General features: G+C 45.4%; 1 protein-coding gene and 1 pseudogene across 4 annotated transcripts in view; one reads left to right on the top strand and one right to left on the bottom strand.

Annotated features, from left to right (window-relative positions):
* Positions 1–21,816, bottom strand: part of PI4KA (phosphatidylinositol 4-kinase alpha) — a 143,825-nt gene that overhangs the window by 100,633 nt on the left and 21,376 nt on the right. For all 3 annotated transcript variants that reach the window (XM_051826729.3, XM_051826727.3, XM_089323464.1), the window contains exons 2-7: positions 14,164–14,280; positions 11,187–11,280; positions 8,746–8,834; positions 3,977–4,049; positions 2,846–3,105; positions 2,380–2,446 (exon numbers count right to left, since the gene is read on the bottom strand). In XM_051826729.3, coding sequence (XP_051682689.2) covers positions 2,380–2,446; positions 2,846–3,105; positions 3,977–4,049; positions 8,746–8,834; positions 11,187–11,280; positions 14,164–14,280 — 700 coding nt within the window. The remainder of the gene's footprint in view (positions 1–2,379; positions 2,447–2,845; positions 3,106–3,976; positions 4,050–8,745; positions 8,835–11,186; positions 11,281–14,163; positions 14,281–21,816) is intronic.
* Positions 19,143–21,485, top strand: LOC100342995 (small ribosomal subunit protein bS21m pseudogene; annotated as a pseudogene). The gene has a single exon (XR_016227382.1). The product of XR_016227382.1 is annotated as a small ribosomal subunit protein bS21m pseudogene (transcript).

Genomic DNA, 21,816 nt, shown 5'->3' with positions numbered 1-21,816 from the left:
CTTCTGATCCAGCTCCCTACTGATGTGCCTGGGAAAGCAGTAGAGGATGACTCAAGTCCTTGGGCCCCTGCACCCACATGGGAGACATGGAAGAAGCTCCTAGCTCCTGGCTTCAGCATGACCCAGCCCTGGCCATTGCATCCATCTGGGGAGTGAACCAGTAGATGGAATAGATGGAATACCTCTCTCTCTCTCTCTCTCTCTCTCTCTGCCTCTGGCTTTGCCTCTCTGTAACTCTGCCTTTCAAATAAATAAATAAATATTTTTTTAAGTAAACGATTATATTTTTTGCTTTAAAAAATAATTCTTGGGGTTGACACTATGGCGCAGTGGGTTAAGCCATCACCTGCAGTGCCAGGATCCCATATCGGCCCAGCTGCTTCGCTTGTGATCTGGCTCCCTGCTAATGCTCCTGGGAAAGCAGCGGGAGATGGCCCAAGTGCTTGGGCTCCTACACCCACATGGAAGGCCTGGATGAAATTCCTGGCCTCTGGCTTCAGCCTGGCCCACCCCTAGCCATTGTAGCCATCTGGGGAGTGAAAGAGCAAATGGAAGATCTCTCTGTCTCCCTTTCTCCCTCTCAGTAACTCTGCCTTTCAAATACATAACTAAATCTTTAAAAAATTAAAATTAAAATACAAAAATCATTTAAATCTTTTTAAGGCATGTGAGCAAATACAGAAGGAGCAGTGCTTACAGCTCCAATGTGATGCACTTCAGAGGGCAGGCACGCAGCCCTCCATCACCACCACAGACCGGACGGTGGCTGGATCTGCTGAAGGGGACACACGGGGCTGACACAGACAGCCGCCTCTGAGTGTGAGCCGATCTGGCCATTTACTGGGTGCACTTAAGGAGGGCAGCTGCTATGGATGGGGCCCTTGACCCTGAAGGTGGATGAAGAGTGGCTTGCCAGGGAAAGAGAAGCTGTCAGCTTGCTCATGGTTGTGCTCACATACCCCAACAGCAGGCAGGTGGCAAAGGAGTTCTAAGAGCCTGGAGCAATAGACAGTGACTGGTTCTGAGACCTCCCTCAGATACCAAAATTGATGGATGCTCAAGTCCCTTACTTAGAATGGCATATTATTTGCATATAACCCATGCACATCCTTCATCTACCTTAAATCATTTCTAGGTTACTTATAATACCTAATACAATATAAATGCTACATAAATAGTTACCCTGTACTGGTTAGGGAATAATGAGAAGAAAAGTAAGTCCAAGGATGGGTGTTTGGCCTCACAGTAAAAACACTGGTGTGCTTAGGTTCGAGTCCAGCCTCACTCCTGATTTCAGCTTCCTGCTGATATGCACCTGGGGAGGCAATAGGAGATGGCTCAAGTACTCGGGTTCTTGTTACCCACATGGGAAATCTGGATTGACTTCCAAGCTCCTGGCTTCAGCCTGGCCCAGACTTGGCCATTGAGGCCATTTGGGGAATGAACCAGCAGATGGGTGCTGGGTATATGTGCGTGTATGTGTCTGCCTATCAAATAAACACAAATTTAAAGTTTACATCCTTAAAAAATAAAGGAAAAGACGTCTGAAGCGTATGTATGTACAGTCCACACGTAACCGTCATATGCCTAATGACATTTTCAGTCTGTGGTTGACATTAACTGTGTTCTACACTTGGACGAGTAGTTCTCTCGGAGAGGTGGGATTCTGAGTGGTTAAATTCATCCTTATATTCTAACATATAAACCGAGTGAGAGGCAGTGCATACAAAGCTACCAGATTTATCTAAGCTCAGACACTCCCCCTATTTTAAAAATTCTCCTCAGAACTGTGAAGACCATCTTGAACCGTGCTCTTCCGGCAATGAACATCATCCAGAAACAGAAAGGACTGCAGAACGAAGCACGGAGTCCTGGCTTCCCAGGCACTACCACTCAATCTGGCCTACCCTCCAGGATAGAGTCGAAGTAATTTTAACATGCATAGGATCACAGGGTGGCCACACGGATCAAACCCAGGAAACTATGCAAAAGCACTTTATGAACAGCAAAGCTCAATAAAAACCTACTACTGTAGGATTACTGTGTTATTTAATCGTATCTACATACTTAATGACCCTTTACGAAGTACACAGTATTAGCACCTCTACCTGAAAACCACTGCTTTCACAAGTTAATGTACGGAAACTCTGATAGCAGGCATATGAAGGTCTGGAGGCTACTTTCTGCACTTTTGTCACTACAGAAAATAACTGAAAACTACATTTTAAGAAATTTAAATGAACACAGAAGATAAGTGCTTTCCAAAAGCTCGCCATTCTAGATCCACAAAGCGTAGAGATCTTCAGCATCACAAGAAGTCACTGTGCACTTGCTATGCGAGTGCTGGGTCAAGACTCCGGGCAGGGAGGGGAGACCCACCTTCAAAGTAGTGAAAGGCGGATCCTCCAGGCGAGCCGGGAGGGGGCATGCCACGCTCGGGGCTGACCTGAAACACAGACACAGCAGAGATCAGATTGCACACTGGCTACCACCTACTGTACTGAAAAATTTTCTGTGTCCAGTCATGCATTTTATACTTTACTACTGAGCTGCACTCTTCTCAGTGTTCTGCACTTTCACCTTTTCTCCATGAGTCAATTAGGTACTTCTTAAGGGCACCAAGATTTCCCACTTAGAATAGACTTTGGCACCCAAATGCTATGAAGCAGATACTTCACAGCTACAACATCACTTGTGGATCTTAAAAAGTTCAAAGTGAGCCTTTGAATTAAAGTGAATTCTGAAGAGAACCTTCTGTGTTTCTTCAGTTTCCTCAAACTACACAGAAGTGGGCTGCTCTTCGCACGAGCACGGTTGAGGTCTTCTCCCAGGAGTGCAGCCTCACCTGGGAGATGCTAGACACACTGCTGGTTTTTCTCTTCAGGGTTCCCTCCTGACAGACAGTCAGCAGATTGCTGGGGAGGATGGAGCGGAAGTCATTGAAGGAACGCCTCCGGACACCTTCGAGCTCTTCTGGGACACGGAGGGAGTGAGGAGGGACTTTGGGAAAGAGCTTTGAGAGGAGAGACTCGTCCGTGTTGCTGTAGCGTCCAAACGCTCGTGAGATTCCTATCAGGCAGGGTATTGCATACTTGCAAAGGTATTCTAGAAGGTCAAGTGAGAATGTTACAATATGAGAAAGTCACCTGTAAGAGACCCCTACTGTACCAACTTGTAATGTACTAACATTTCACCACTAAAAATAGGAAGGCTCAGAATAAGCCACAATAAGAGCTTTAACTCCCAAGGTGATGTGGTATTTTCAACCTGTCATTAACAACAACTTCAGACTAAGTGTCTACCCCACACAGCTAGCTGCTCTCCTTGGAAAGTCTTGACCTAGTCATGGTACACACAAATCAATAACAGCTAGGTCACGTATCAGGTCCATTACCTAATTAATGTACTTAGACTTCTTAGGGTCACATTAGCAGCCTTACACCATAGGAAAAGTGACTTCTGGAGGTCAACTCTGACCACACATGTGGTAAGTGAAGAAAGAGTGAAGTTACTGATCCAAGGTCACCCAGATTTTAGGTAGTAGAGCTGTGCTCATGACCTTGTATGAGCTCTGAATCTACTAACACACAACTGGAGCCACCTACTATTGAAAAGTTTTCTACAATCAGGAACACATATAGGCACTGAAGAACAGAAGAACCCCAACACTTAAAAAGCTATAGAGAGCATGCATTTGGCCTGGTTGAAGATGACCATGTCTCATATCAGTCCGAGTGAGTCTCAGTGCAGACTCCTGACTCCAGCTTTCTGTTAATGCTCAGGTGACGGCTCAGGTATATGGGTTCCTGCCACCCCACGACAGACTTGGAATGTGCTCCAGGCTCCGGCCCCAGCCATTACAGGCACTTGGGGAGTGAACTAGCAGATGGGATTTCTCTCTCTCTTTCTTCCTGCCTCTTAAATAAACATTAAATTTAAAAAAATTAAGCCTTAAGGCTTAAATCTGGAATCATACCTTTTTCTTGAATCTCCAAGGCCTGGCACATTCCCAAAAGAACATGTAAAACCTGTAAAAGTGCCTCCAAAATCTATAATAAACAAACAAACAAACAAACAAAAAAAAACAGAAAACACCTAAATATCACAAAAATTTATAAATATCACAGAACTAACTTAGAATCAGAAGGAACTTTAGGCATTATCCTGACCAACCCCATATCTGATACATTTCTCCACAACAACTGTGCCAAGTGGTCACCCCATCGGCTCTTGGGGACAGGAAGCCTCCCTCTCTGGGCTGGCACAGGGTCCTCCTAATACTGGCCAGCACTGTCCTCCAGGGAGTCAGACACAGCAGCCCCTTGCAGCAGGTCCCCAAATCTCTTTTCATGGTTAAACACCCCGATGTTGCAGTTGATTTCTCAACAATGTAGCAGTGGATTCATTTCTGAGAGGAGGAGCGTGGTGGGGGCAATATGCGTGGAGTCACCAGACAGACTCCGGGAGTCGGGAGTCGGGTGAAAGCAGGCCTGAGGCGAGCAGCCCGCAGACTCCTTTATTTCAGTTGGTACAACAGCTTATATAGCCAAGACCAGCCAATCCAGTCAAGGGGCGGTCTATGCCCAAACCAATCACAGCCTGTTGCTAAGCAGTTTCCAAAGCCATCCAATCACAGCCTGTTGCCAGTCAGGCTCTTGTCGCCAAGCAGTTTCTGAAACCATGCAATCACGGCCTGCCGTCAGTCAGGCTCTGTTGTCATGTGGTTTCCGAAGCCATCCAATCACGGACTGTTGCCAGGCAGTTTCTGTTGTCAGCGGCCATCTTGGCATGAACTTTTCACCTCATTCCACCACACTCCTAGTTAATTTTTTTTTTTTTTTTTTGACAGGCAGAGTGGACAGTGAGAGAGAGAGACAGAGAAAAAGGTCTTCCTTTGCCGTTGGTTCACCCTCCAATGCCCGCCACGGCCAGCACACCATGCTGATCCAAAGGCAGGAGCCAGGTGCTTCTCCTGGTCTCCCATGGGGTGCAGGGCCCAAGCACCTGGGCCATCCTCCCCTGTACTCCCGGGCCACAGCAGAGAGCTGGCCTGGAAGAGGGGCAACTGGGACAGAATCCGGTGCCCCGACCGGGACTAGAACCCGGTGTGCCGGCGCCGCAAGGTGGAGGATTAGCCTATTGAGCCGTGGTGCCGGCCTCCCAGTTCTTTCAAACCTTCTTTCTAATAATCATAAGTTCTTTGCAATGTGGATTTACTGCTTCTGATTCTACTGTAGAAACCAGTCTGTTCTACATCTGTCTGGACATGTGGAGCCCAGGATATAAGAAGGATCCCGGGGATGCTGGAACTCACCCAAGAAACTGCCACACTTCTCACACATTCCAGACTGACACATAGCTTGACCATTAGTTTTTCAGTAAACACTCAAACAGCTTACAGGTAAATAAAACCCTTAAATCCTCTTCACACACGTTGCTCCGAAGCTATGCAGCTACTTATGTTGTTGGTATTTTTTACTTTTCATTTATCCCTATGAAAGCTCATGATGGTATGAGGTTTAGCTCACTAGACCAGTCTTCAATTCCCAGTTGTGTGCCTTCTAGATCTTCACTTCAGCATGGGCTTGCTTTGTTCCAATTGCAGGAGGCAGGCCCCCAGAGGCTCCTGGTAGGCCCACACCTCACCTGTCATCCTTTGGTATGGCAATTCAAGCAGTTCCCAAAACCCCACAAATCATTTTGGCACTCAGCCCACACAATTTGGTCCTGGATGTCAGGAAAGGTACTTGTCTTCCAAAGCCTTCATGAAGATCAACTAGACTACATTCACCTCAATTCTTTCAACCAGCAGCCTTAGAAAAATTGAGCAAATAAGAAAATGAAGTTGATCTAACATGCTTTATCCAAATCAAGTCAGATTTATTATACTTTCCTAATGTTAAATAATGTTGAATAGCCAATGAAGACCTAAAACACGATGCAGGTTGAAATGCTTGGGACAAGTGTTTTGAATTTTGGAATATCTGCAAATGCATGAGATATCCTGGAGATGGGACTCAAGTCTAACATGAAATTTACCGTTTGTTTCACATACACCTTATACACACAGAAAGAAGGTAATTTTATATAAAATTCTAATACACCTGCATTTTGACTGTGACCCATCATGAGGTCAGCTGTAGAATTTTCCACTTGTGGTACAAAGTTGAGGAACAATGCATTTCAGATTTTGGAGCATTGGGGATTTCAGATTTTCAGATCAGGATACTTAAGCTATTACTTTTCTCATTTCATATATTAAAGTCATTTCATCAGTGCAGTGTTGATTCTAACATCTAATTATCTCTTTAGCCAACCTACAGGCAAATGAGGAACCTAAATTAGAAGAAACTCAAAAGACATCACCAGCTGGGACATTAAACACATAGGTAAACAACCAGGCACTCCATGGCAGGACCTGAGAATAGCAGCATAACAACTCTGACTTCAAGGCAGGCAATTAACACACCACTTGGGACACTCACATCCCATACTGGAATGCCTGGGTTTGAATCCTGGCTGCTCTAGATTCCAGCTTCCGGCTAATGAACACCTGAGAGGTAGTAGGTAATGGCTCAAGTCCCTGGGTCCCTGGCACCCACAAGGGAGACCTAGGTGGTATGGCTCCCAGCTTCAGTCTGGCACAGCCTTGGCTATTGTAGGCATTTGAGGAGTGAACCAAGACATAGAAAATACTTGTTTGTCTATCTTTTTCTGGCTTTCAAGTAAAATGTAAATAAATAAAAAAATTTAAAAATAATAAAATCTGATTTTCTAAATGATAAATCTGATTTTTAGAAGTTTAAATTATGGTCATAATCTTTGTTTAAAAAAGAAAGGAAGGGGAGCCAGCCTTCCTGGATTAACAGGTAATGCCAGCATCCCATATAGGCCCCAGTTCAAGTCCCAGTTGCTCTGCTTCTAATCCGGCTCCCTGCTAATGAATCTGGCCCAAATGCTTGGGCTCCTGCACTCACATAGGATACCTGGATGAAGCTCCTGGCTCCTGGCTTCAGCCTGGCCTAGCCCCAGCCGCTGTGCCCATTTGGGGAGTGAATCAGCAAATGGAAGATCTCTCTCTATATATAGATCTACCTCTTTCTCTCTCTCTCTCTCTGTCTCTGTCTCTGTCTCTCTGTAACTCTGTCTTTCAAATAAATAAAATAAAGCTTAAAAACAGGGCGGAGGGGCCAGTGTTATGGCACAGCAGGTAAGGGCACTGCCTACAACATCCATATGAGCGCTGGTTCAAGTCCTGGCTGCTCCACTTCTGATCTAGCTTCCTACTAATGCACCTGGGAAGGCAGTGGATGATGACCCAAGTGCTTGGACCCCTGCCACCCAAATGGGAGACCAGGATGAAGTTCTTGGCTCCTGGCTTTGGCCTGGCCCAGCCTCTGCCATTATGGCCATTTGGGGAGTGAACTAATAGATAGAAGATCTCTCTCTGCCTCTCCCTCCCTCTAACTCTGCCTTTCAAATAAATAAATAAATCTTAAAAAAGGAGGGAAGTATGAAATACAGGTAACATTTCTAACAAAATTATCTAAACTAAAATGGGGTGGGCATATGGCACAGTGGTTAAGGCATCGCCTGGGATGCCCACATTCCATATCAGAGTACCTGGGCTCAAGTCCTGGCTCCACTTACAATTCCAGCTTCCTGCTAACAGACACCTGGAAGGCACAGGTGATGGCTCAGGTACTTAGGTCCCTGCCACCCACATGGGATACCTGGATGGAGTTCCATGCTCCTGGCCTTTTGTGGGCATTTGGGGAGTGAACCAGCAGAAAAAAGATTTCTGACTCTCTTCCTTCCAAGTAAAATTGAAATAATACATTAATTAATTAAACTACAAGGGTCTGGGCCCTCAAAGGTAAAAGCTTCAGCTCTCTCAAAGTTCTCATGTAGAAAAGGAAATGGAAAAGCTAATTGCCTGATCTGATCAGTTTACACTGTGTACACTGTATGTATGTGCTGAAATATTGCACTGCAGGGCCAGCTCCACAGAACAGTAGGTTAATCCTATGCCTGCAGTGCCGGCATCTTATTCAGGTGCCGCTTCTAGTCCTGGCTGCCCCTCTTCCAATCCAGCTCTCTGCTATGGCCTGGGAAAGCAGTAGAAGATGGCCCAAACCCTTGGGCCCCTACACCCGCATGAGAGACTAGGAAGAAGCTCCTGGCTTCTGATCGGCACAGTTCGGCTGTTGTGGCCATTTGGGGAGTGAACCAACGGAAGTAAGACCTTTCTCTCTGTCTCTCTCTCTCTCTCTCTCTGTAACTCTACCTCTCAAATAAATAAATAAAATCTTTAAAAAAGAAAAATAAAAAAGAAACATTGTACTGCACCCCACAAAAATGAACAAATATTACATGTTACTCAAAAATAAAAAAGTAATGTCTCACAAAAATGAACAAGTATTACATATTAATCAAAAATTTTTAAAAAGTAGTACGAAATCTTAATCAAAAAATGAGAAAGGAAAAAAAATTATCTGTTATGAATGACTGCAATCCCCTGCCTTCCTCACAGGGCTTTCAGGAAAGTAGGAAGAGAGAAGACTAATCAGATCCTGAAAAGTACTGCAAGAAAGAATTAAACACTTCTTAGATCAGTTGCTAAAAATATAAAATAAAAACAACATAAACAATCCAATCACACTTAGGCTTTCTTGTTTTAAAAAAACTCTTTTCATCATTCTGGAGCTCTCTTCTACCTAACAGAAATGGGAAAACCACACTTACCTCATCTCTAAGACAAGGGTCCCTATAAGCCACATCAGACAGCAAAGTCACCAGGCAAAAGCTGAAGCTCTCTGCAACCGGGAGGGCACCTGGAGACGTAAAGACAGAAGTCAGATCGGCAGAAACCAGACACCAGCCACAGTCACACAGGCGCCCTCTCCCACGGGGCCTGCCAATGGATCACTTCACAGTGGCCACCCTCGTTGAAAGGAACACATATGCGCCCAATGCACTTGCTGAGAAATATACATTTAACCTTTTCCTTACGTGTGTGTTTTGGTTCAAGAAACTTAAACGTTTCCTGAGCCAATGTACAATTTGAGATTGTAGAGCCTCTCAATATGACAGATTCTCTTTTATTCCCTACCTAAATAAAAGTGAGAAACCAGTCTTGACAGTATAAGAGACCAGGCACGGAAGTTGTCCAAAATGTAGTACCTTGTTTTGGTAGAGGAAAAATCCTAAGAGCTACCAAAACTTTGCTTTGTTCCCCACATAATTTCTTTTTAAGATTTATTTATTTGAAAGGCAGAGCAACAGAGGAGAAGGAGAAGGAAAGAAAGAATAAGTTGAAGAGAGAGAAGGAGAGGGAGAGAAGGCAAGAGAGAGATCGCTCATCTGCTGGCTCACTCTCCAAATGGCTACAACAGTCAGATCAGGGCCAAGCCAAAACCAGGAGCCAGGAACTCCTCACCTTCCACGTGGGTGGCAGGGGCCCAAGTACTTGGGCCATTTTCTGCTTCCTTTCCAAGCACATTAGCAGGAATTTGGTTCAGAAGAAGGGCAGCTGGGACTGGAAGCAGGACCTTGATATGGGAAGCCAGTGTCTCAAGTGATGACTTAACTCACTGCTCCACAACACTGGGCCCCCACAAGATTATTTGACCCTCTGTTGCTATGCCTCCTAGCAGGGAGATTCTTAGGAGCACACACTAACCTACGAGGGAGCAGAGTGCTGTAAATAAAGGACCAAAGGCTGTGCAGCACCTCGATCAGGCGCACGTTCAGATGCTAGAACCACTGCCACTTGGTACAGTCATGATTAAGAATGTCATCAAGGGGCTGGCACTGTGGCAAAGCCACTGCCTGCAGTGTTGGCATTCTATATGGGCGTCGGTTTGAGTCCCCATTGTTCCACTTCTGATCCAGCTCTCTGCTATGGTCTGAGAAGCAGCAGAAGATGGCCCAAGTTCTTGGGCCCCTGCACCCATATGGGAGACCCAGAAGCTTCTGGCTCCTGGCTTTGGATCAGGGCAGCTCCGACTGTTGCAGCCATCTGGGGAGTAAACCAGAAGATGGAAGTGTCTCTCTCTCTCTCTCTCTCTCTCTCTGCCTCTCCTTCTCTGTAACTCTGCCTTTCAAATAAGTAAATGTTTTCTTTAAAATGTCAACAATTCTTAATACTGACTCAAAGACAAGAGTATGGCTCTGATATAGCAACTGAGAATTTCCATTTCTGACAGGTTCCCAGGTGATGCTGATGCTGCTGGCCCAGGGACAACACTTTGAGTACAACTGTTCCAAAGTTTAAAAGCTAAGCTACTGGGGCCAGTGTTAAGGCACAGCAGGCTGAGCTGTTGCTTGCAACGTTGGCTTCTGGTTTGAGTTCCAGCTGTTCCACTTCAGATCCAGCTCCCTGCCAATGAACCTGGGAAAGCAGCAGAAGATAGTCCAAGTACTTAGGTCCCAGCCACCCATGTAGGAGACCCAGAGGAGACTTCTGGCTCCTGGCTTCAGCCTGGCCCAGCCGCAGCTGTTGTGGCCATCTAGGGAGTGAACCACTGGATGGAAGATCTCCCTCTCTGCCCCTCCCTCTCTCTATGTAACTCTGTCAAATAATTATATAAATCTTAAAAAAAAAAAAAAAAAAAAAAGCAAGGCTACACTGCCTTATAATTAAAAAGTGAAAAGTTGGGCCAGTGCTGTGGCATAAATAGGTTAAGCTTCCACCTATGGCGCTGGCATCCCATATGGATGGTGGTTCGTGTCCCAGCTGTTCCTCTTCCCACCCAGCTCCCAGCTTATGGCCTGGGAAAGCAGTAGAAGCTGGCCGAAGTGCTTGGGCTCCTCTACCTGGGTTTCCACTGATTGAGTAGGACGGGCAAATGGCCAGTTCTGGCCAGTGAGACATGAAAAAGGTTCCTTCAGGACTCAGAGTTCTCTCTCACTCCCAGAAGAGGGCAATGGCAGCCAGCCTGCCCAGCTGCCCTCACCCACGCGTTCCAAACCACAGTGACTGCCACAGGCAGGCCGCTGTCCCACAGCCAGCAGTGGGAAGAGCTAGCAGCATCCCATCAGACGGGCTAGCATAAAGAACCGGATCCCCACACACACTGAGCTAGAAGCATCCCATCAGACGGGCCGGCATAAAGAACCGGATCCCCACACACACTGAGCACACACGGCTTTTCCTTGCATTCAGGGAAAACAGATAAAATTACCTCTGCCTTTCCGAGCTGTGCTTTCTTCTACCCAATACACTTTTGGAAGACCTTTGAGAAGCCGAAGAAGGTAAGGTACCACACAATCTTTGTGCTGTTAAAAAAAAAAGAGAGAAAAAAATAAGTGATTGGTGGTATTTTTTTTTAGCATACATTAAGTCAAATGCAAAGCACATCCACGTCCTAATACCCCAAAGATTCTCCAGGGATAATATAGGGCACATGTCAGTTCAAATGGCGCCACTCCCCTCCAGCTTCCACACAGCACAGCCCACAGGCTATGAGTTCAGTCTGTACCACAAGGGCCTAAGAGAAGGCTCAAACCTGCCCCCTGGAGGTGAATGTCCATCTACCTGGCTGCGCAGGGCCCCCTGAGGGCCTCTCTAGAAGATAGGCGTGCACGCACACTCAAAATTGCCTTCAGTGACAGGTTCAGAGAGCCACAAACTCATTCATAGCCATAAGACACATGAACTTCTTTTTTAAAGATTTATTTGGAAGGCACAGTTACAGAGAGGAGAGACAGAGACAGATCTTCCACCCACTAGTTCACTCCCCAAATGGCCAGGAGCTGGAATCTTCATCTGGGTCTCCCATGTGGGATGCCAGGGGCCCAAGTAGTTGAACCACCTTCCGCTGTTTTTCCAGGAGCATTAACAGGGAGCTGGATAAGAAGTGGAGCAGCCAGGACACGAACTGGCACCCATATGAGATGCTGGCATCCCAGGTGGAGGCTTAACTTGCTTTGCCACAACGTTGGCCCCATGATCCATGGGATAAGATCCTCAGGACAGGAGAGAAGCTCAGCCACATGCTTCTCAACTTGGTGATGCCTTGTGTTGTTCATGTCCCTCGTCTTCTATCCTTTTCCTTTTTCTTCTTTTAAGGGTTTATTTATTTGAGAGGTTGAGTGATATGGAGACAGGAAGGAAGAGAGGGAGGAAAAGCAGGAGAGAGGGAGGGAGAGTGATCCAGTGAGCAAGAAAAGTTCCATCTACTGGTTCACTCTCCAAATGCCTCCAATAGCCAGGACTGGGCCATGCTGAAGTCAGGAGCTTGGAACTCCATGTCAGTCTCCTTTGTGGGTAGCAGGGATCCACATACTTGGGCCGTCATCCACTGCCTCCCAGGCACATTAGCAGGGAGCTCCACCAGAAGTCTGGAGAAAGGGCTGGCATTGTGGCAGAGAGGGTAAAGCTGCCACCTGTGACACCAGCATCCCATACAGCTACCATTTTGTGTCCCAGCTTCTCCACTTCCAGTCCAGCTCCCTGCTAATGGCCTGGAAAAGCAGAAGATGGCCCATGTGTCAGGGTCCCTGTCACCCACGTGGGAGACCCAGATGAAGCTCCTGGCTTCGGCCATTGCAGCAGTAGCCACTGCAGCCATCTGGGGAGTAAACCAGCAAGTGGAAGATCGCGCTCTCTGTAACCCTGATTTTCAAATAACTAAACAAATCTTTAAGGGGCTGGCACTGTGGCTCAGTGGGTCAATGCCCTGGCCTGAAGCGCCAGCATCCCATATGGTTGCCAGTTCGAGACTCGGCTGCTCCACTTCCAGTCCGGATCTCTGCTATGGCCTGGGAAAGCAGTAGAAGATGGCCCAAGTCCTTGGCCCCTGCACCTACATGGGAGAACTGGAAGAAGCTCCTGGTTCCTGGCATCGGATCGGCACAGCTCCAGGCATTATGGCCAACTGGGGAGTGAATCAGAGGATTGAGGACCTCTCTCTCTCTCTCCCTACCTCTCCTCTCTGTAACTCTTTCAAATAAATAAATAAATAAATAAATATCTTTAAAAATAAAAAATAAATAAATCTTTAAGGAAAAAAAGAAGCCTATGATCAAAAAATTTATCTATTTCTAGTAAACTGTCTTGTTCTAAAGAAAGTAGTTATGTCCTAGACATAAATTATGTAAATCAAAGCCGGCGCCATGGCTCAATAGGCTAATCCTCCACCTTGCGGCGCCGGCACACCGGGTTCTAGACCCGGTTGGGGCGCCGGATTCTGTCCCGGTTGCCCCTCTTCCAGGCCAGCTCTCTGCTATGGCCAGGGAGTGCAGTGGAGGATGGCCCAGGTGCTTGGGCCCTGCACCCCATGGGAGACCAGGAAAAGCACCTGGATCCTGGCTCCTGCCATCGGATCAGCGCGGTGCGCCGGCTGCAGCGGCGGCCATTGGAGGGTGAACCAACGGCAAAGGAAGACCTTTCTCTCTCTGTCTCTCTCTCACTGTCCACTCTGCCTGTCAAAAATTAAAAAAAAAAAAAAAATTATGTAAATCAATGTTATTTTACACCATAAAAAGTATCCAGATAAGTAAATAAATAAAAGATCTTACAGTCAATGCTCAATCATTTGCTTCAATCAGCTTTGATAATACATTTAAAAAATGTTCACACCATTTTTGTTCAAGTCACAAGGCTGGTTTTTAAAACCCTACTGAAGTGGTCGGCGCTGTAGTGTAGTGTGTAAAGCTGCCACCTGCAGTGCCAGCACTCCATATGGGCTCCAGTTTGAGTCCCAACTGCTCAACTTCCAATCCAGCTCTCTGCTATGGCCAAGGAAAGCAGCGGAAGATGGCCCAAGTCCTTGGGCCCCTGCACCTGTGTGGGAGACCCAGAAGAATCTCCTGGTTTCGGATCAGCACAGCTCCAGCCATTGCGGCCATCTGGGGAGTGAACCAGAGGATGAAAGACCTCTCTCTCTCTCTCTCTCTGTGCCTCTGTAACTCTGCCTTTCAAATAAATAAATAAATCTTTAACAACACATAGTATGTTCACACAGTTCAGGAAAACCATTTCTTAAGAAGATCCACATTAAGAAGTTTCATTCCCACCTGTTTCATCCACTTTGATTAGGGTTGGTCAGATGCATTTTTTAGTATTGCTTCAGGCAAACAGAATCAGACATGAATTTAAATGCTTATTATATACCCCCTTTTACACTGCAGAAACTTTTAATTACAGTAAAGATTTACCTGAAGATCAGACTCGATGAGAAAAATGCCCAGTGCAATCACTGCATCTCTCCGTCTTTCATCCAGCTGGAAGATTCCATGGAAGTCTACTGGGCACATGCAAAGCAGCTTTTGGACCTAGAAAATGAGGTAAAAAAAAAAAAAAAGAGCTTAAAAATATATAAAACCATATTCAGAATAAACCAGTGCCATAAAAGCTCAATCAGTGCATAAAATCAGTAAGTCACTTTTTTTCAATTAAAAGATCTAATAAAGAACAAGTCCGGGTGTTGAAATGATCATATACCCACCCACCCCAACAACACATACACTCTCAGGAGAGTGTATGTGTATGGGCTGAGGGTTGAAATGACACATACATCAAATGTGCATCAAATGTTAATAGCTCTGAGAAGCAATGTGACCAGTGGTTTACTTTTTTCTAAAAAATTTGTATTTGGGCCCAGTGATGTGGCACAATGGATAAAGCTGCTGCCTGCTATACCTATACCCAATACGTGCATGGGTTCCTGTTGTGGTTGCTCCACTTATGATCCAGCTTCCTGCTAATGGCATGGGAAAAGCAGGGGAAGACGGCCCAAGTAGCTGGGCTCCTACCACTCACATGGGAGACCTGAATGAAGCTCCTGGCTTTGGCCTCCCCAGCCACCAAGGCCTTTGCAGCCATCTGGAGAGTGAACCAGCAGATAGAAATATCTCACTTTCTGTTTCTCTAATTCTTTCAAATAAATCTCTAATTCTTTCAAGTAAATACAGAAATCTTTTTTAAAAATTATATTTATTGGGGCCGGTAAAGCCACCGCCTGCACTGCCGGCATCCCAAATGAGCACTGGTTCGAGTCCTTGCTGCTCCACTTCCAATCCAGCTCTCTGCTGTGGCCTGGGAAAGCAGTAGAAGATGGCCTAAGTCCTTGGCCCCTGCACCTGCGTGGGAGACCTGGAAGAAGCTCCTGGCTTCTGGCTCCAGATTGGCCCAGCTATGGCTGTTGCGGCTAATTGGGGAGTGAACCAGTGGATAGAAGACCTCTCTCTCTCTCTGCCTCTTCTCTCTCTGTGTAACTCTGGTTTTCATATAAATAATAAAATAAATCTTTTTAAAAATTATATTTATTGAGAGGTAGAAAGAGATCACACTCCCCAACTGCCTGTAAAAGCCCACACTGGGCCAGGCCAAAGCTGAGATCTGGGAATTCAATCTGAGTGTCTCACACGGATGACAGGAACCCAATTACTTAAGCCATTATCAGGGTCTCCATTAACAGGAAACGACAGTCAGGAGCTAGAGCAGGGTACTAAACCCAGGTATTCTGATTTGGGGTGCATGTATGTTAACTGATACCCTAACTCCTAGGCAAAATGCCCACCCGCTGGTATAACTTTCTATAAAATGTTTTTGTATGTTTTGCAAAATATGTTTCATGGAAAATATTATTTACGTAATCAAGAAAAATATCCAACAAATTAAATTTAAAATATACATAAGTAGAAAGATTGTACTTTTATGATTAAATACTTAGCTAACAAGGCACAGAGTAAAAGACAGGAGATGAACAGAAGTACTAAATTTCTACTTTTCTCATGTTCCTCCATCAAGGGGAATGAACTTCACCATCAGTGAATGCAGGAAAACAAGAAACAAAGAGCCATGCACGGACAACAATAGAGTGATGATTTCCGGAACTCTAGCATCTTTCAAAGTGCTCATCAGTGAATCATGCTCTATCTTGACAGGAATAATAAAACCTCTCAAAATAAACTGTAAATAGGAAACTGAAAGAAGATGGAATCACAAGAATGAGTCAGTGAGACTCAAAGAATGCTGATTAGCGACTCAACATCAAAACAGAGGGAAGAATATGGGGCCCTGTTGAAGTCTGTGACCTTTGCCCAGTCTTGTGCAATACTTCATCACTACCCTGCTCCAGCACACAGGAGACACACAAAGCCACATACCTGGACAGGGAAGTGCACGTGCTAGAAGACCGATTGGAGACTCAGAAACTCATCAAGATCAGCACAAGGCAACCAACAGAATGGGAGAAATTACTTGCAAACTATGCAATTGATAAAGGATTAATAATAACCAGAATATATAAAGCGATCAAGAAACTCAACAACGAAACAGCCCACCTAGTTAAGAAATGGGCAAAACACTTAAATAGGCATTTTTCAAAAGAGAAAATCCAAATGGCCAACAGACACATGAAAAAAATGCTCAGAATCACTAGCCATCAGCAAAATGCAATCAAAACCACAATGAGGTTTCACCTCAGCCCCATTAGAATGGCTCTCAGACACCATGAATCCAAGCCCAAGGAAGGACAGCGGAGCCCGAGGTGGAGTCTTGACTTGCTTCAGGGGCCATGGAGCAAGAGGAACTACCCATCTCCCGTACGGCCTGGGCCCCCACAGCCCAGTGGACAGAGGGGCTCACACTCAGCCCGCGGAAGGTCAGCTTCAGTGAGATCGACCACTCTCTGCAGAGACCAGCTGCACCTTCTTTGCAGTAAAATTTGAAAAAAAAAAAAAGGCTCTCAGACAGAAATCAACAAATAATAAATGCTAGCAAGGATGTGGGGGAAAAGGTACCCTAATCCACCATCGGTGGGAATGTAAACTGGTACAGCCACTATGGAAGACAGCATGGATATACCTCAGAAATCTGAATGTAGACCTAACGTACAACCCAGCCATCCCACTCCCAGAAATTGAACCATGGGAAATGAAATCAGCACATGAAAGAGTTATCTCTACTCCCATGTTTATTACAGCTCAGTCTATAATAGCTAAGATATGGAATCAACCCAAATGTCCATCAACTGAAGGCTGGATAAAGAAACGATGGGATATGTATACCATGGAATACTACAAAGAAGTAAAAAAAAAAAAAAAATGAAATCCTGTCATTTGCAACAAAATGGATTAAACTGGAAAACATCATACTTAGTTAAATAAGCCAGTCTCTAAATGACAAATACCATATGTTCTCCCCCTTAACTGCGGCAACTAACACAGCACCTAAAAGGTAATCTATAGAAGTGAAATTGACGCTTTAAGATGTGATGACTTCGAACAGCCCTTGTCTCGACTGTTGAGGAACAGCTTTTTTTCATACTATTTGCTGAACTCTTTACTTAGTATAGTTAATCTTATGAGCATAAGGTTAACTGAAAATAGATCTTAGTAAAAAATAAGAATGGGAATAGTAGAGGGAGGAGGAAGAAGGGTAGGATTGCAGGTGGGAGGGCAGATATGGTGGGAAGAAACCCTAAGTTCCTAAAGTTCCTAAAGTTGTATTTATGAAATGTATGAAGTTTGTATACCTTAAATAAAAGGCTTCTGGGGGAAAAAAAAAGAGAAAATTATCAGGATAATTAGAACCAAAAATAAAGCTCTTTACATAAGCTTGAAAAAATAATCACCATGTCATTATTAAACATGGAAAGTGTGTACAGAAAAGATAATTTACCAAAAGTCCCACATGCTAAACACATACACTTAAATTTTAAAATATTTTTGCTCTGTTTTCCCTGTCTCTATGATATAGGCAGGCAGAGAGAATTAAGTTGATTAGATCTGTGAGCTAGAGACCACACCTTCGTCCTGCCCCCTTTTGAGATCTCATGCACCTACCTGACCTTACCTGTACACCCACCTGCCAATCAATTATGCAACCAGTCCCCTTTGGAAATGAATAAAAGGCCTGGACTGCCATCCTCCCACCCCCACCCCCCACCCGGCTTGTTGTCCCACACCTTCAGCCAAGCAGCCTTTTGGCCACCTCTCTGCCTCTACTTTCCTGCTCGCACTGAGCTACCTGTGCCTGCTCCTAATCGCACACTTTGCTCCACATGGCTCCCGGCCAGCTCTCTGCCCGGTATGGACCCAACTTACAATTCTAGACTTCTTCCTCCCCTAAATAAAGCCCTCACTTTTCTATGTATTTCTTTTACTGAATAAATGCTAAAACCTTACCATGTTACCTGGTTTATTTGAGCTGATATTCAGAATTCTTATCTGAATAGACAGCAAGAACCCTCCAAATATTAATATTAAAAATTATTAATAAGGCTAGTCAATTTTACCTAGCGATTTCTCTGGAGGCATAGTTTGTTTTTCTGTTGTATACAAGTGTAAGCAAATCTAATATTGTCAACTTCCAGTGGAATGAAATGTACATGGACTTTGGAATTACACCTTGAATCACATCCTTGCACTGGCACAGATTTGCTGGAGTGACATGGTAAGCCTCAGCTTCTCTGGCTATACAGCAGCGTTCATGAGGCGGAAGGAGATACTGTGCCTGGCACAAAGGCACAGCCACTACCTCTAGTCACTACTCAGCAGCATGTGACAAGTATTTTCTGTGACTGTTCTTCAGTGGTACCCTTCGGATGGCTTACACAAAAGTCCACCAAGTCAATAAGGATTTCATTCTTTCATTTACTATTTACTGGGCACCTATTTCACGACAGGTTCTGCCACAGGCACCGCAAACACAGAGTAAACAAGAACTATGAAGAGGGCGCCTGCTCTGAGTCTATGGGACAAACAAATCAGACGAATATCAGAGATGTGATAGTATAAGAACAAATAAAAATTAAAACAAGAGGTTTAATTCTCGGCTGGTGTTTCACTTAGCATCCTGTACTGGAGTGCCTCAGTCTGATGCTCAGCTTCTGTTCCTGGCTGTAGCTTCCTGCTAATCCAGACCCTGGAAGGCAGGAGTCACTGCTCAAGAAACTGGGCTCCTGACACTCGCATGGGAGATTTGGATTGAATTCCCAGCTCCTGGTTTTCCCTTTCTCCTTTCGCTTTAGAAAAATTCTAATTGTAGATACTTTCTCCTTTCTTTGAAATGTACAAGGATACTTCCAAAAGTTCATGGAGGGTGGGCATTTTGCCTAGTGGTTAAGACACCAATATCCCATGTCTGAATGTCCCAGTCCATTACCTGTCTCCTGCAAATGCTGGTCCTTGGAGGTGGTGGTCAAAGCGGCAGCTCAAGTATTAGGTTCCTGCCACCTGTCTGGGAGACCCAGATTGAGTTTCTGACTTCACTTAGCTTGCTCCCAACCCCACCCTGCCAAGGCCATTGCAGGGGTTTGGGGAGCAAACCAGCAGATGGGAGCTCTTTCTGTATCTCTTAAATAAGTAAAGAATTTTTAAAAAATATTTTTAGGTCCGAGGGCGCTGGGTCCAGCAAAGCGAGGAGTTAAATGTAAGGTCATGGCGAAACATCTGAAGTTCATCGCCAGGACTGTGATGGTGCAGGATGGAAATGTGGAAGGCGCATACAGGACCCTAAACAGGATCCTCACTGTGGACGGGCTCACTGAGGACATTAAGCGACGGCGATACGATGAGAAGCCTTGCCGCCGGCGACAGCGGGAAAGTTATGGAACCTGCAGGCGCATCTATAGCATGGAAATGACTCGAAAGATCCACTTCTTGATGCGAAAGAATCGAGCGGATCCACGGCAGGGCTGCTGAGGCTTGTGGCCAGAAGGCCCAGGATGAACCCTTCATGCAATTTGTGCCTCCACGTCTCACCTTTCTCAAACCCCATTTTCTCTTACCTTTATCTACAATAAACTCAATCACCCCCACACAAGAAAAAAATATTTTTAAAGAATATTTAAATTTTTAAAAACATTTTTAAAGAATATTAAAAAAATATTTTTAAAGTTAATGGAAAACAGAATTAAAAGATGTTTATTTTGGTGTAAAAACTAATTTTTCCACAGTACATATTTTCCGTGAGCTTTTTCAAATCTCTGTATGTGATCTTTTTGAAGACTGGATAGTGTTTTGCCAGTTTATGACCAAGGCATGTCTTTCTCAAGAACCTGGGAGCTACGAGGCTTAACTTCCACAGGTAGAAAACACTCCAAGGTAGAAAACAACCTCCTGTCTTAAAGGTATGGGTAGTTAGTTTTTTTCCTCTGGACAGGACCAAATAGCTAACACAGATCAACAGGCAGTCAGGATAAACTATGTGTGACAAATGGTGCCCTCAGGTCCTCACTTGAAGACATTATGTAAGGGCTGTATCTGCTTGGCTGTGTAAAGGGATGAAGATTTTCCCTAGAAATTTAGATCAGCACAGTTCCTACAGGGTCCTGCCAGCAGGGTTGGGGGCCTGGATCATATTTTAATAGCCAGTGTCTCTGGCTTCCCTTGAGGTCTTAGCCACTCGAGTTTAGAACTGAGGTTTAGAGGAATCTCCCTGGCTGCCATGGAGAACTCAGATTTTGGAGAACCACAGTGCAATCAGACGACGGGTCAGGAGAGCCTGCAGTAGTGAAGGCAAGGATGACAGTGATCAGAACACAGGCAGAAAAAGATCAGCTCAGGACATGCTTTGGAAGGTTTGGTGCTGGACAGAATAGGGCAGTGAAGGCAAGACAACTTTAGTCATCTTTTTGCCCAAACAGAAAGTGTTCAAAGATGGACACCGAGGACATGAGGGATCTAAAACATTCCATGCAAGGAGTGATTAAAGGAAGGTTCAGCCTGGAGACCATGGTTAGATGCAAACACAATTGCTGTACTCAAATATCTGAAGGGCTCTATCAGCCACTTCACTGTCAGTGCTTCAGTTACTACCACCTCCACAGGTCTCTCCACCCAACTGGCAACTCCTTAAGGGCAAAACCCATCTTCAGGGGCTGGAGCTGTGGCTCACTGTGTTAGGCTGCCACCTGCAGTGCTTGTTAGGAAAATGGTGCAGTCTTATCTATGGCGCAGTCTACATCCCTGATCTACATCCTATGCCCTGGCTCCCACGGCCATTGCTGAAAGCCAGGTGGCCACATGGCCCAACCACTGGTATCAAGCTCCTCCCCCATCCTAATAGGATTCGCTGCTCCTGCTTCACTGCCCCCCTGCGGCAAAGTTTTAAAAGGGCCTGTTCCTGAACACCTGGCTCTCTTGGCTCCTCTCGTCTCTCACTTCTCTCCTCGCTAGCTCCTCTCCTCTCTGTCTCTCTTATACTCTCCTTCTCTCCCTTTTTCCCTCTTCAACCCTTCCCTCCGGTCTGCTAGATTTTCTCCAATAAACCCTTTCCCTTACTCCAGTGTTCGGTGTGTTTTGTGATGGTATAACAGTGCTGCCATCACACTGGCATCCCAGCAGTACTCACATGTGAGACCTGGATGAAGCTCTTGGCTCCTGGCACTGGCCTGGCCCAGCCTTGGCTACTGTGGCCATGTGGGGAGTGAACTAGCAGATGGAAGATATCAGTATCTCTCTGTCTCTCATCCTCTCTCAGTAACTCTGCCTTTCAAAGAAATAAATAAATCTTAAAAAAAAAAAAAAAAAAAAAACTTTAGGTGCCCATCTTCTACATCATGGACAAGGGTGCTGCACATGCCAGACACACCCATGTCTGTGGGCCCTTGATCGCCATTCTCAGTTTCCACCCAGACCTCACTCAGATCAGTGCTGCCGGGTCTCCTCTCAAATCCTGACCTACCTCGAGGGTATCACCAGGCCCTCTTGGCACCTGCCCCAGAGGCCAAAGGCTAACTCAAAAGCCTCCTTCTTTACACAAAGCCTGAGAAAGAACTTCCTCTCTCAGGGTAGGTGTTCTGGGGTGGGTTTGTTTGCTTGTTCCTTTGTATGTTTTTTTGTTTGTTTTTGTTTTGGAGG

The sequence above is a fragment of the Oryctolagus cuniculus genome, chromosome 21 (assembly GCF_051225735.1).
Source record: "Oryctolagus cuniculus isolate XC-2025 breed Fujian yellow rabbit chromosome 21, ASM5122573v1, whole genome shotgun sequence".
Classification (NCBI taxonomy): domain Eukaryota; kingdom Metazoa; phylum Chordata; class Mammalia; order Lagomorpha; family Leporidae; genus Oryctolagus; species Oryctolagus cuniculus.
Note: the sequence above shows the minus strand (reverse complement) of the source record. Positions and strands in the feature narration are given on the sequence as shown.